The following is a 15,242-nucleotide window of genomic DNA, read 5'->3' as shown; positions in this document are numbered from 1 at the left end:
AATCCTACCGCCAGAGACCTTCGGTGGTAGGCTGTTATACCCCTGGACGATAGGAAAAGGTTCAGATTCTGAAATTTTTACAAACTAGAGTCAGATCTCGAACAACTTCTCAAAAACGTAAATACACGAAATTTCGCCGCGGCAGATAAACACTGAAAAACAGATAAAAAAGCTGGACGTGTTTTCGTGCGAACTCGTCCCGCGCTCGACTGCCGTGCGGGTTTAGTCATTCACCCGAACGGATAAAGAAGTTGGTCGCACTCGCACTTGACTTCATTCACCCGAACGAGTCGCGATGAACCAACAAGTAGTAGCAGGAGTATGAATGAATACATCAGCAGAGATATCGATGAATGCAACAGCAGAGTCTGAATGAAAGAAATCTGAATATAACCAACAACAGGTAGTAGTAGTAATAGTAGTACTGCTAACAAAGAACCAAAGAACGATTGATCTCTACCACCGATCCATAATATGTGCATATAGCCAACAAAATGCGACTGGTACTACTACTAGACAGTGAAAATCTCTAGAAAGACCACGGCGGGCGATGCAGAGCAAGAGCATCCCGCAACCAACCGATCGAATCGAATCGAAGATCAGATTCCCCAATGGTGGAGAATCGAATCAGAACCAGACTTTGCAGTCGGTGGGCTTGAATGCGGGGGCGCCGGCGGCGGCGCCTGGGGCGGGGAGGGAGAGCGGGCAGCTGATCCTGGCGCGGGGCCCGGGCACCTTGAACGCCCACACCTTGACGCGGAGCTTGGCGTTGAGCTTCACCTCCACCTCCACCGCGCCTCCCGCCAGCTGCGTCCTGAGGTTGGACTGGGTGACGTCCCCCTCCAGCACCTGCTGGCCGCCGAACGCCGGCTTCACCTCCGTGGATGCCTGGTGGCCCTGGAAGAAGGGGTCGAGGGGCGCGAACCCGAAGCGCTGGCCGTCGTAGAGCGCGAGGGCCTCGACGTTGTCGTAGTAGAGGCCCACCCGCTTGTTGGGGTTGCGCACCGTCATGGCGAGCGTGAGGTTGTACTGGAGCAGCGCGGGGCTGGCCGGGGTGCCGAGCGCGAACTGGGCGAGGGAGGCCGAGTCGACAGTGGCGGCGATCATCTGCGGGCGGAAGACGAAGTAGAGGATGAGGGCGAGGACCCCCGCGGTGACGAGGAGGGAGACGAGGATGCTGCAGAGGCAGCTGAAGAGCCCGCACGCCAGGCACTTGAACGGGCAGCACAGGCACGACGCCGCGCGGCTCCCCGAACCCATCGCAAGAGTCAGGCGGCTTGCTTTGCTGGTGCTGCTGGTGCTGGTGGCTCCAAGGGAGGGGATTCCGGCGGCGACGGCGAGGAGGAGCGGGACTGCAGCGGCGAGGTCGGATTGGATGCTGGATTGTGGCGAGACAGGTAGTATATAAGTAGGGGAGATTGGGGGACGCGGTTGGGTAAGCGCGTGGAGGCGACGACTCTTTCTTCCTTGTTGCCTGATGATTGTGCCAGGATTGAGTTTTTGTGGGATTTGTGATTGGAATCGCTCGCGGTGATTTGTTGAAGGTTTTGGCGTGGAAGAAGACGTTGGGAGGGCGCCGCCGCCGTCTCCTGGCGTTGCTGCGTGCGAGGTCAATCTGGTGGCCGGGGGTATTCTGGTCATTTCTCGTGGGACTCATCTGACAAAGGGCAAAGATCAATGTCCAACGGAAAGAGCGACAACAGATCAATCAGGCCAACTTTAACCGATCCCCTATCCAGCGTTAGAGAAGTAAATTTTGGTTGTACTCCTCTAATCGGCACCTAGCCGATCCCTTAAACCGAATAGAGCGAGATTATTTTTACTCCGCCTCCTATCTGGCGCTTAAATTTATTTGACTGCTACTGCTCGGGGAAAAAACTTAACCCCTCTTGCGCCTCTCCCCCGGCACTGCCTTTTCGCCGATGCACCTCCCGTCGACCGTCCACCGGCCACGCCACTATCTCATTGCCTTCCTTGGCCCTCGCCACCATTCTGAAAGCATGTTCGCCGTTGTCGGAATCAAGGAGAAACGTCGCCGTCATCGCCATTACCGATTCGTCAGATTGCTTCGAATCTTCTTCCTCTTTGGCAGCCATCGCATCTTATGTTACTTGTGCACCGCTGCATGTCACTCCCATGCGTTGTCACCCGCCGATTGGGCCAAAACAACGACAACTGGTCGATGCACCAACATTGCACTGCAAGTGTACATCGGTTTGCCTAGGTTAGTTTTTTCATTCGTTTCGTTTTGAACCAAGCCATTTGGATTGAACCAAGCGGTTTGAATTCAATATGAAGATGTGTAGGGAGATGGTCTTCGAGGACTCATCGTCATCCGAAGAGGAAGAAGACGACGAAGACTTTCAAACCATTTTAGGCATGATTTCCAATGACGATATTCGGCGGCTTAGGAGAGGATTGCAGCTTGGCCGCATACACATCAACCGGGACAGAGCGGAGGGCCATGCCAAGATCATGAGAGGCTACTTTGGTCCAAATCCAACCTATACGGAGAAGCACTTTCGCCGGCGCTTTCAGATGCACGCAAGTATTTTTTTTACCATTGCAAAAACCGTTGAGAAGTATGATGACTGGTTCAAGCTTCGGAGAAATGCAAGCGGAGAGATAAGTGCAACCCCTCTGATGAAGTGCACTGGGGCTGTTCAAGTCTTGGCATCTGGGCGTTCGGCCGATGCAGTTGATACTATGCCCGCAATGGTGAAGACAAAATCTTGAATGTCATTCGAAGGTTCACTAAAGCAGTGATCAATGTTTTTGGACCGGGGTACTTGAGAACACCCAACAAGGAAAACACCCAGAGGCTGGTGACAAAGAGTGAAGCACGAGGATGGTCATGGATGCTTGGATCACTTGACTATATGCAGTAGACATGAAATAATTGTCCTACGGGGTGGAAGGGTCAGCACAAAGGCCACTGAATCAATCCAACGGTCATTCTTGAGGCAATTGCAATGAAGGATCTCTGGATATGGCATTCGTTATTTGGTTTGCCTAGCTCTCACAATGACTTGAGTGTGCGGTAGAGTGAAGGAAATATGCCCTAGAGGCAATAATAAAGTTGTTATTTATATTTCCTTATATCATGATAAATGTTTATTATTCATGCTAGAATTATATTAACCGGAAACTTAGTACATGTGTGGATACATAGACAAACAGAGTGTCACTAGTATGCCTCTAATTGACTAGGTCGTTGAATCAATGATGGTTATGTTTCCTAACCATAGACGTGAGTTGTCATTTGATTAACGGGATCACATCATTGGAGAATGATGTGATTTACTTGACTCATCCGTTAGCTTAGCACGATGATCGTTTAGTTTGTTGTTATTGCTTTCTTCATGACTAATACATGTTCATATGACTATGAGATTATGCAACTCCCGGATACCGGAGGAACACTATGTGTGCTACCAAACGTCACAACGTAACTGGGTGATTATAAAGGTGCTCTACAGGTGTCTCCGATGGTACTTGTTGAGTTGGCATAGATCGAGATTAGAATTTGTCACTCCGATTGTCGGAGAGGTATCTCTGGGCCCTCTCGGTAATGCACATCACTATAAGCCTTGCAAGCAATGTGACTAATGAGTTAGTTGTGGGATGATGCATTATGGAACAATCAAATAGACTTGCCGGTAACGAGATTGAACTAGGTATTGAGATACCGACGATCGAATCTCGGGCAAGTAACATACCGATGACAAAGGGAACAACGTATACCGTTATGTGGTTTGACCGATAAAGATCTTCGTAGAATATATAGGAACCAATATGAGCATCCAGGTTCCGCTATTGGTTATTGACCGGAGATGAGTCTCGGTCATGTCTACATAGTCCTCGTACCCGTAGGGTCCGCACGCTTAATGTTCGTTGACGATCGGTATTACGAGTTTATGTGTTTTGATGTACCGAAGGTAGTTCGGAGTTTCGGATTTGATCACGGACATGACGAGGAGTCTCGAAATGGTCGAGTCGTAAAGATCGATATATTGGAAGCCTATATTTGTGAAGGAAATATGCCCTGGAGGCAATAATAAAGTTATTATTTATTTCCTTATATCCTGATAAATGTTTATTATTCATGCTAGAATTGTATTAACCGGAAACATAATACATGTGTGAATACATAAACATGGGTCATGTCACTAGTATGCCTCTACTTGACTAGCTTGTTAATCAAAGATGGTTATGTTTCCTAACCATGAACAAAGAGTTGTTATTTGATTAACGGGATCACATCATTAGTTGAATGAGCTGATTGACATGACCCATTCCATTACCTTAGCACCTGATCGTTTAGTATGTTGCTATTGCTTTCTTCATGACTTATACATGTTCCTATGACTATGAGATTATACAACTCCCGTTTACCGGAGGAACACTTTGTGTGCAACCAAACGTCACAACGTAACTGGGTGATTATAAAGGTGCTCTACAGGTGTCTCCGAAGGTACTTGTTGGATTGGCGTATTTCGAGATTAGGATTTGTCACTCCGAATGTCGGAGAGGTATCTCTGGGCCCTCTCGGTAATGCACATCACATAAGCCTTGCAAGCATTGCAACTAATAAGTTAGTTGCGAGAAGATGTATTACGGAACGAGTAAAGAGACTTGCCGGTAACGAGATTGAACTAGGTATCAAGATACCGACGATCGAATCTCGGGCAAGTAACATACCGATGACAAAGGGAACAACGTATGTTGTTATGCGGTCTGACCGATAAAGATCTTCGTAGAATATGTAGGAGCCAATATGAGCATCCAGGTTCCGCTATTGGTTATTGACCGGAGACGTGTCTCGGTCATGTCTACATTGTTCTCGAACCGTAGGGTCCGCACGCTTAAGGTTTCGATGACAGTTATATTATGAGTTTATGAGTTTTGATGTGTCGAAGGAGTTCGGAGTCCCGGATGGGATCGGGGACATGACGAGGAGTCTCGAAATGGTCAAGACGTAAAGATCGATATATTGGACGACTATATTCGGACATTGTAAAGGTTCCGAGTGATTCGGGTATTTTTCAGAGTACGGAGAGTTACGGGAATTCGCCGGGGAGTATATGGGCCTTATTGGGCCATACGGGAATAGAGGAGAGAGGCCAAAAGGAAGGAGGCATGTGCCCCCCCTCTGGTCCGAATTTGACAAGGAGCGCAGCCCCCTTTTCCTTCTTCCTCTCCCCCTCTTTCCCCTTCTCCTACTCCAAAAAGGAAGGAGGGAGTCCTACTCCCGGTGGGAGTAGGACTCCCCTTGGCGCGCCCCCTCCTAGGCCGGCCGCCCCCTCCCCCTCGCTCCTATATATACGGGGGCAAGGGGGCACCCCATGACACACAAGTTGATCTTCGTGATCGTTCCTTAGCCGTGTGCGGTGCCCCCTTCCACCATATTCCACCTCGGTCATATTGTAGCGGTGCTTAGGCGAAACCCTGCGACGGTAGAACATCAAGATCGTCACCACGCCGTCGTGCTGACGGAACTCCTCCCCGAAGCTTTGCTGGATCGGTGCCCGGGGAGCGTCATCGAGCTGAACGTGTGCCAAGAACTCGGAGGTGCCGGAGTAATGGTGCTTGGATCGGTTGAACCGGGAAGACGTACGACTACTTCCTCTACGTTGCGTCAACGCTTCCGCTTCGGTCTACGAGGGTACGTAGACAACACTCTCCCCTCTCGTTGCTATGCATCACCATGATCTTGCGTGTGCATAGGAAATTTTTTGAAATTACTACGTTCCCCAACAGTGGAATCAGAGCCTAGGTTTTATGTGTTGATGTTATATGCACGAGTAGAACACAAGTGAGTTCTGGGCGATATAAGTCATACTGCTTACCAGCATGTCATACTTTGGTTCGGCGGTATTGTTGGATGAAGTGGCCCGGACCTACATTACGCGTACGCTTACGCGAGACTGGTTCTACCGCCGTGCTTTGCACACAGGTGGCTGGCGGGTGTCAGTTTCTCCAACTTTACTTGAACCGAGTGTGGCTATGCCCGGTCCTTGCGAAGGTTAAAACAGCACCAACTTGACAAACTATCGTTGTGGTTTTGATGCGTAGGTAAGAACGATTCTTGCTAAGCCCAGTAGCAGCCACGTAAAACTTGCAACAACAAAGTAGAGGACGTCTAACTTGTTTTTGCAGGGCATGTTGTGATGTGATATGGTCAAGACGTGATGAGTTATAAGTTTTTGTATAAGATGATCATGTTTTGTTGAAGTTATCGGCAACTGGCAGAAGCCTTATGGTTGTCACTTTATTGCATAAGATGCAAGCACCAAGTAATTGCTTTACTTTATCACTATGCGATAGCAATAGTTGCAAGAGCAATAATTGGCGAGACGACCATGTGACGACACATTGATATAGATCAAGATGATGGAGATCATGGTGTCATGCCGGTGACGATGGAAATCATGACGACGCTTTGGAGATGGAGATCAAAGGCACAAGATGATGATGGCCATATCATGTCACATATTTTGATTGCATGTGATGTTTATCTTTTATACATCTTATTTTGCTTAGTTCGACGGTAGCTTTATAAGATGATCTCTCACTAATTATCAAGGTACAAGTGTTCTCCCTGAGTATGCACCGTTGCGAAAGTTCTTCGTGCTGAGACACCACGTGATGATCGGGTGTGATAGGCTCTATGTTCAAATACAACGGGTGCAAAACAGTTGCACACGCGGAATACTCAGGTTAAACTTGACGAGCCTAGCATATAACAGATATGGCCTCGGAACACGGAGACCGAAAGGTCGAGCGTGAATCATACAGTAGATATGATCAACATAGTGATGTTCACCATTGAAACTACTCCATCTCACGTGATGGTCGGACATGGTTTAGTTGATTTGGATCACGTGATCACTTAGAGGATTAGAGGGATGTCTATCTAAGTGGGAGTTCTTAAGTAATATGATTAATTGAACTTTAATTTATCATGAACTTAGTCCTGGTAGTATTAGCATATCTATGTTGTAGATCAATAGCTCGCGTTGTTGCTTTCATATGTTTATTTTGATATGTTCCTAGAGAAAATTGTGTTGAAAGATGTTAGTAGCAATGATGCGGATTGGATCCGTGATCTGAGGTTTATCCTCATTGCTGCACAGAAGAATTATGTCCTTGATGCACCGCTAGGTGACAGACCTATTGCAGGAGCAGATGCAGACGTTATGAACGTTTGGCTAGCTCAATATGATGAGTACATGATAGTTTAGTGCACCATGCTTAACGGCTTAGAATCGGGACTTCAAAGACGTTTTGAACGTCATGGACCATATGAGATGCTCCAGGAGTTGAAGTTAATATTTCAAGCAAATACCCGAGTTGAGAGATATGAAGTCTCCAACAAGTTCTATAGCTAAAAGATGGAGGAGAATCGCTCAACTAGTGAGCATGTGCTCAGATTGTCTGGGTACTACAATCGCTTGAATCAAGTGGGAGTTAATCTTCCGGATAAGATAGTGATTGACAGAATTCTCTAGTCACCATCACCAAGTTAGTAGAACTTCGTGATGAACTATAGTATGCAAGGGATGACGAAAACGACTCCCGAGTTTTTCATGATGATGAAATCGATGAAGGTAGAAATCAAGAAAGAGCATCAAGTGTTGATGGTTGACAAGATCACTAGTTTCAAGAAAAGGGCAAAGGGAATAAGGGGAACTTCAAGAAGAACGGCAAGCAAGTTGCTGCTCAAGTGAAGAAGCCCAAGTCTAGACCTAAGCCTGAGACTAAGTGCTTCTACTGCAAAGGGACTGGTCACTGGAAGCGGAACTACCCCAAGTGATTGGCGGATAAGAAGGATGGCAAAGTGAACATAAGTATATTTGATATACATGTTATTGATGTGTACTTTACTAGTGTTTATAGCAACCCCTCAGTATTTGATACTGGTTCAGTTGCTAAGAGTAGTAACTCGAAACAGGAGTTGCAGAATAAACAGAGACTAGTTGAGGGTGAAGTGACGATGTGTGTTGGAAGTGGTTCCAAGATTGATATGATCATCATCGTACACTCCCTATACTTTCGGGATTAGTGTTGAACCTAAATAAGTGTTATTTGGTGTTTGCGTTGAGCATAAATATGATTTGATCATGTTTATTGCAATACGATTATTCATTTAAGTTAGAGAACAATTGTTGTTCTGTTTACATGAATAGAACCTTTTATGGTCATACACACCAACGAAAATAGTTTGTTGGATCTCGATCGTAGTGATACACATATTCATAATATTGAAGCCAAAAAGATGCAAAGTTAATAATGATAGTGCAACTTATTTGTGGCACTGCCGTTTAGGTCATATTGGTGTAAAGCGGATGAAAAAACTCCATGCTGATGGACTTTTGGAATCACTTGATTATGAATCACTTGATGCTTGCGAACCATGCCTCATGGGCAAGATGACTAAGACTCCGTTCTTCGGAACAGTGGAGCGAGCAACTGAGTTATTGGAAATAATACATACTGATGTATGCGATCCGATGAGTGTTAAGGCTCGCGGCGGGTATCATTATTTTCCGACCTTCACAGATGATTTGAGCAGATATGGGTATATCTACTTGATGAAACATAAGTCTGAAACATTTGAAAAGTTCAAAGAATTTCAGAGTGAAGTGGAAAATCATCGTGACAAGTCTACGATATGATCGCAGAGGTAAAATATTTGAGTTACGAGTTTGGCCTTCAGTTAAAACAATGTGAAATAGTTTCACTACTCACGCCATCTGGAACACCACAGTGTAATGGTGTGTCCGAACATCATAACCGTACTTTATTAGATATAGTGCGATCTATGATGTCTCTTACTGATCTACCACTATCGTTTTGGGGTTATGCATTAAAGACAGCTGCATTCACGTTAAAAATGGCACCATCTAAGTCTGTTGAGATGACACAATCTGAACTGTGGTTTGGCAAGAAACCAAAGTTGTCGTTTCTTAAAGTTTGGGGTTGTGATGCTTATATGAAAAAGTTTCATCCTGATAAGCTCGAACCCAAATCGGAGAAATGCGTCTTCATAGGATACCCAAAGGAGACTGTTGGGTACACCTTCTATCACAGATCCGAAGGCAAGACATTCGTTGCTAAGAATGGATCCTTTCTAGAGAAGGAGTTTCTCTCGAAAGAAGTGAGTGGGAGGAAAGTAGAACTTGATAAGGTAATTGTACCTTCTCCTTATTGGAAAGTAGTTCATCGCAGAAATCTGTTCCTGTGACTACTACACCAATTAGTGAGGAAGCTAATGATGATGATCATGTAACTTCAGATCAAGTTACTACTGAATCTCGTAGGTAAACCAGAGTGAGATCTGCACCAGAGTGGTACGGTAATCCTGTTCTGGAAGTCATGTTACTAGACCATGACGAACTTGCGAACTATGAGGAAGCGATGATGAGCCCAGATTCCGCGAAATGGTTTGAGGCCATGAAATCTGAGATATGATCCATGTATGAGAACAAAGTATGGACTTTGATGGATTTGCCCGATGATCAGCAAGCCATAGAAAATAAATGGATCTTCAAGAGGAAGACGGACGCTGATAGTAGTGTTACTATCTACAAAGCTAGAATTGTCGCAAAAGGTTTTCGGCAAGTTCAAGGTGTTGACTACGATGAGAGTTTCTCACTCGTATCTATGCTTAAAGTCTGTCCGAATCATGTTAGCAATTGCCGCATTTTATGAAATCTAGCAAATGGATAACAAAACTGCAATCCTTAATGGATTTATTAAAGAAGAGTTGTATATGATGCAACCAGAAGGTTTTGTCAATCCTAAAGGTGTTAACAAAATATGCAAGCTCCAGCGATCCATCAATGGACTGGTACAAGCATCTCGGAGTTGGAATATACGCTTTGATAAGTTGATCAAAGCATATAGTTTATACAGACTTGCGGTGAAGCCTGTATTTACAAGAAAGTGAGTGGGAGCACTATAGCTTTTCTGATAAGTATATGTGAATGACATATTGTTGATCAGAAATAATGTAGAATTATTCTGCAAAGCATAAAGGAGTGTTTGAAAGGAATTTTCAAAGAAAGACCTCGGTGAAGCTGCTTACATATTGAGCATCAAGATCTATAGAGATAGATCAAGACGCTTGATAAGTTTTTCAATGAGTACATACCTTGACAAGATTTTGAAGTTGTTCAAAATAGAACAGTCAAAGAAAGAGTTCTTGCCTGTGTTACAAGGTGTGAAATTGAGTAAGACTCAAAACCCGACCACGGCAGAAGATAGAAAGAGAATGAAGTATGCCATGCTGTGTACCAGATCTATTGTATAACCTACACTGATTTTGGCAAGGGAGTACAATAGTGATCTAGGAGTAGATCACTGGACAGCGGTCAAAATTATCCTTAGTGGAATAAGGATATGTTTCTCGATTATGGAGGTGACAAAAGGTTCGTCGTAAAGGGTTACGCCGATGCAAGTTTTTTGACACTAATCCAGATGATTCTAAGTATCAATCTGGATACATATTGAAAGTGGGAGCAATTAGCTAGAGTAGCTCCTTGCAGAGCATTGTTGACATAGAAATTCGCAAAATACTTACGGGTCTGAATGTGACAGACCCGTTGACTAAAATTATCTCACAAGCAAAACATGATCACACCTTAGTACTCTTTGGGTGTTAATCACATAGTGATGTGAACTAGATTACTGACTCTAGTAAACCCTTTGGGTGTTGATCACATATCGATGTGAACTATGGGTGTTAATCACATGATGATGTGAACTATTGCTGTTAAATCACATGGCGATGTGAACTAGATTATTGACTCTATTGCAAGTGGGAGACTGAAGGAAATATGCCCTAGAGGCAATAGTAAAGTTATTATTTATTTCCTTATACCATGATAAATGTTTATTATTCATGCTAGAATTGTATTAACCGGAAACATAATACATGTGTGAATGCATAGACAAACAGAGTGTCACTAGTATGCCTCTACTTGACTAGCTCGTTAATCAAAGATGGTTATGTTTCCTAACCATGAACAAAGAGTTGTTATTTGATTAACGGGATCACATCATTAGTTGAATGATCTGATTGACATGACCCATTCCATTAGCTTAGCACCTGGTCGTTTAGTATGTTGCTATTGCTTTCTTCATGACTTATACATGTTCCTATGACTATGAGATTATGCAACTCCCGTTTACCGGAGGAACACTTTGTGTGCAACCAAACGTCACAACGTAACTGGGTGATTATAAAGGTGCTCTACAGGTGTCTCCGAAGGTACTTGTTGGGTTGGCGTATTTCGAGATTAGGATTTGTCACTCTGAATGTCGGAGAGGTATCTCTGGGCCCTCTCGGTAATGCACATCACATAAGCCTTGCAAGCATTGCAACTAATAAGTTAGTTGCGAGATGATGTATTACGGAACGAGTAAAGAGACTTGCCGGTAACGAGATTGAACTAGGTATTGAGATACCGATGATCGAATCTCGGGCAAGTAACATACCGATGACAAAGGGAACAACGTATGTTGTTATGCGGTCTGACCGATAAAGATCTTCGTAGAATATGTAGGAGCCAATATGAGCATCAAGGTCCGCTATTGGTTATTGATCGGAGACGTGTCTCGGTCATGTCTACATTGTTCTCGAACCGTAGGGTCCGCACGCTTAAGGTTTCGATGACAGTTATATTATGAGTTTATGAGTTTTGATGTACCGAAGGAGTTCGGAGTCCCGGATGGGATCGAGGACATGACGAGGAGTCTCGAAATGGTCGAGACGTAAAGATCGATATATTGGATGACTATATTCGGACATCAGAAAGGTTCCGAGGGATTCGGGTATTTTTCGGAGTACCGAAGAGTTACGGGAATTCGCCGGGGAGTATATGGGCCTTATTGGGCCATACGGGAATAGAGGAGAGAGGCCAAAAGGAAGGAGGCCTGTGCCCCCCCCCCCTTTGGTCGGAATTGGACAAGGGGCGCAGCCCCCTTTCCCTTCTTTCTCTCCCCCTCTTTCCCCTTCTCCTACTCCAACAAGGAAGGAGGGAGTCCTACTCCCGGTGGGAGTAGGACTCCCCTTGTGGCGCCCCCTCCCCCTCGCTCCTTTATATACGGGGGCAAGGGGGCACCCCATGACACACAAGTTGATCTTCGTGATCGTTCCTTAGCCGTGTGCGATGCCCCCTTCCACCATATTCCACCTCGGTCATATTGTAGCGGTGCTTAGGCAAAGCCCTGCGATGGTAGAACATCAAGATCGTCACCACGCCGTCGTGCTGACGGAACTCCTCCCTGAAGCTTTGCTGGATCGGAGCCCAGGGAGCGTCATCGAGCTGAACGTGTGCCAAGAACTCGGAGGTGCCGGAGTAATGGTGCTTGGATCGGTTGAACCGGGAAGACGTACGACTACTTCCTCTACGTTGCGTCAACGCTTCCGCTTCGGTCTACGAGGGTACGTAGACAACACTCTCCCCTCTCGTTGCTATGCATCACCATGATCTTGCGTGTGCGTAGGAAATTTTTTGAAATTACTACGTTCCCCAACAATTTGAACATCGGAATGGTTCCGAGTGGTTCGGGCATTTTCCCGGGGTACCGGGAGGTTAGCGGAACCCCCCGTGGAGTATATGGGCCTTATTGGGCCTTAGTGAAATAGAGGAGAGGGAAGGGAAAGGAGGGAGGCGCGCCCCCCAAGCCCAATCCGAAATGGGAGGGGGGCCGGCCCCCCTTTCCTTCCTCCCTCTCTCCTCCTTCCTTCCTCTCCTACTCCTACTTGGAAGGGCTCCTACTTCTACTAGGAGAAGGGGGAATCCTACTCCCGGAGGGAGTAGGACTCCCCTAGGGCCAGCCATAGAGAGGGCGGGCCCTCCCCCTCCTCCACTCCTTTATATACGGGGGAGGGGCATCCCATGGACACACAAGTTGCTCAGTTGATCTTTTAGCCGTGTCCGGTGCCCCCTCCACCATAATCCACCTCGGTTATATCATAGCAGTGCTTAGGCGAAGCCCTGTTCCAATAGCAGCATCATCACCGTCATCACGCCGTCGTGCTGACGAAACTCTCCCACAAAGCTCTACTAGATCGTTAGTTCGCGGGACGTCACCGAGCTGAACGTGTGCAGATCACGGAGGTGTCTTACGTTCGGTACTAGGATCGGTTGATCGTGAAGACGTATGACTACATCTACCGCGTTGTCATAACGCTTCTGCTTACGGTCTACAAGGGTATGTAGACGATACTCTCCCCCCTCGTTGCTATACATCACCATGTTCTTGCGTGTGCGTAGGAATTTTTTTGAAATTACTGCGTTCCCAACATAGAGATCACCAATGTTTTCTAGGATTATTGTAGGAGATGCTCCTGCTTGCAACTATTTGGTCAATGGGCACAACTATTCGTTGGGTTACCGCCTTGCAGATGGCATCTATGCCACATTGGTCAAAACAATTCTGCGCCCAAAAGGTTACAAAAATATTTACTTCATGCAATGTCAAGAAGCGGCTAGGAAAGATGTGGAGAGAGCCTTTGGTGTGCTTCAGAAGCGCTTTGCAATTCTTCGTGGCCCTGCCGAGTACTGGAGCTCCAAGGCTCTATGGCAGATCATGACTTGTTGCATCATATTGCATAACATGATCATTGAAGATGAGAGAGGTATGCTTGAGAACTTTCGGTACATCACCGACAGGACTCTGGTTGAGCCAGAGTATGGTCCAAATAGGATACATGCATTCCATGAAGGGCATCGTAGGATCGAGAACCGACAAGTTCGTACTTAGATCCAAGAAGATCTTATTGAGCATCACTCGCAATTTCATAGCACTTCCTACTTGTGTTATTTGCTACATTTGAACCATTCGGTGTGTTTAAATTTTAATTCGGTTTGTAAACTTTGAATTCAGTTTGTAAACTTTATTAGTGATTTGCTTGAACCTTCATATTTTGTTTAGTTTCTATATGTGAACCTCGGCGTGATCAAGATGGAGACCACCGAAGACTTGGCGTGTACTTCAAGGATAGTCTCTATAGCCGACGCATGGGCAACGTACCATGCGAGTAACCTAGGTAACCCTGGTGTATATATAAGCCGGGGTGGTCTTTGGAGGCATGATTACCAGCCTTAGAGTTTAGAACACAACCATACGACTCGTGGTAGATCATCTTATACTTTGTACTCCATCACGTCAAAACAATCAAAGCAGGACGTAGGGTTTTACTTCTTCGAAAGGGCCCGAACCTGGGTAAATATCATCTCCCTTTGTACCCTATTACCATTGTTCCTAAGACCTACAGCTCGGGAGCCCTATCCGAGATCCGCCGGTTTTAGCACCAATAGTTGGTGCATTGGTGAAGTTCATAAGAGAAACAATCTTGACATCAGCTTGGTACATTTGGTGGTGGGAAGACAAACGATCCATGAATAAACCATGCAGTCTTCATCGCATGCAGCACTGTCAATCCAAGTTTTGATTTCAAATTTCGTTAAAGCATCACATAAAGACTCACAACCAAAGTCGAGTACCCGGTGAAAGGATCGATATGGTTGACTAGAGGGGGGGTGAATAGGCAACTACCAATTTTTAGCTTTTCTTTGCCAAATTAAACTTTGTGTCAAAGTAAGTTGTCTAGATGTGCAACTAGGTGAACAACCTATATGATGCAACAACAACAAGCACACAAGCAAGCAAGGGAACAAACACTAACGAGCTAGCACAAGAAGAGGTAAGAGATAACCAAGAATGGATCCGGTGAAGACGAGGATGTGTTACCGAAGTTCCTTCCTTTTGAGGGGAAGTACGTCTCCGTTGGAGAGGTGTGGAGGCACAATGCTCCCCAAGAAGCCTCTAGGGCCACTGTATTCTCCTCACGCCCTCACACAATGCGAGATGCCGTGATTCCACTATTGGTGCCCTTGCAGGCGGTGACCGAACCTTTACAACCAAGGTTGGGGCAAACTCCACAACTTAATCGGAGGCTCCCAACAAGACCACGAAGCTTCACCACAATGGAATATGGCTCCGAGGTGACCTCAACCGTCTAGGGTGCTCAAACACCCAAGAGTAACAAGATCTGCTAAGGATGAGTGGGGGAATCAAAAATCCCTTGGTGGAAGTGTAGATCGGTGCCTTCTAAACCACTCCCGAGCAAATCAACAAGTTTGATTGGCTAGGGAGATAGATCGGGCAAGAGGAAGCTTGGGGTATTCAATGGAGCTTGAGCAATAAATGGTGCTTGGGCAATAATG

General features: G+C 45.8%; 1 protein-coding gene across 1 annotated transcript; it reads right to left on the bottom strand.

Annotated features, from left to right (window-relative positions):
* Positions 1-350: 350 nt before the first annotated feature.
* Positions 351-1,585, bottom strand: LOC119357192 (NDR1/HIN1-like protein 10). The gene has a single exon (XM_037624182.1). It carries the CDS (start codon positions 1,258-1,260, stop codon positions 628-630), a length of 633 nt encoding a protein of 210 aa, XP_037480079.1. The 5' UTR covers positions 1,261-1,585; the 3' UTR covers positions 351-627.
* Between the last annotated feature and the right edge of the window lie 13,657 nt (positions 1,586-15,242).

The sequence above is a fragment of the Triticum dicoccoides genome, chromosome 2A (assembly GCF_002162155.2).
Source record: "Triticum dicoccoides isolate Atlit2015 ecotype Zavitan chromosome 2A, WEW_v2.0, whole genome shotgun sequence".
NCBI classification, from domain to species: domain Eukaryota; kingdom Viridiplantae; phylum Streptophyta; class Magnoliopsida; order Poales; family Poaceae; genus Triticum; species Triticum dicoccoides.
This window is presented reverse-complemented; position numbering and strand designations above follow the sequence as displayed.

Bases quoted from the DNA above. Each gene is read 5' to 3' on its own strand.
- LOC119357192 (XM_037624182.1), bottom strand. From the start codon at position 1,260: ATGGGTTCGGGGAGCCGCGCGGCGTCGTGCCTGTGCTGCCCGTTCAAG.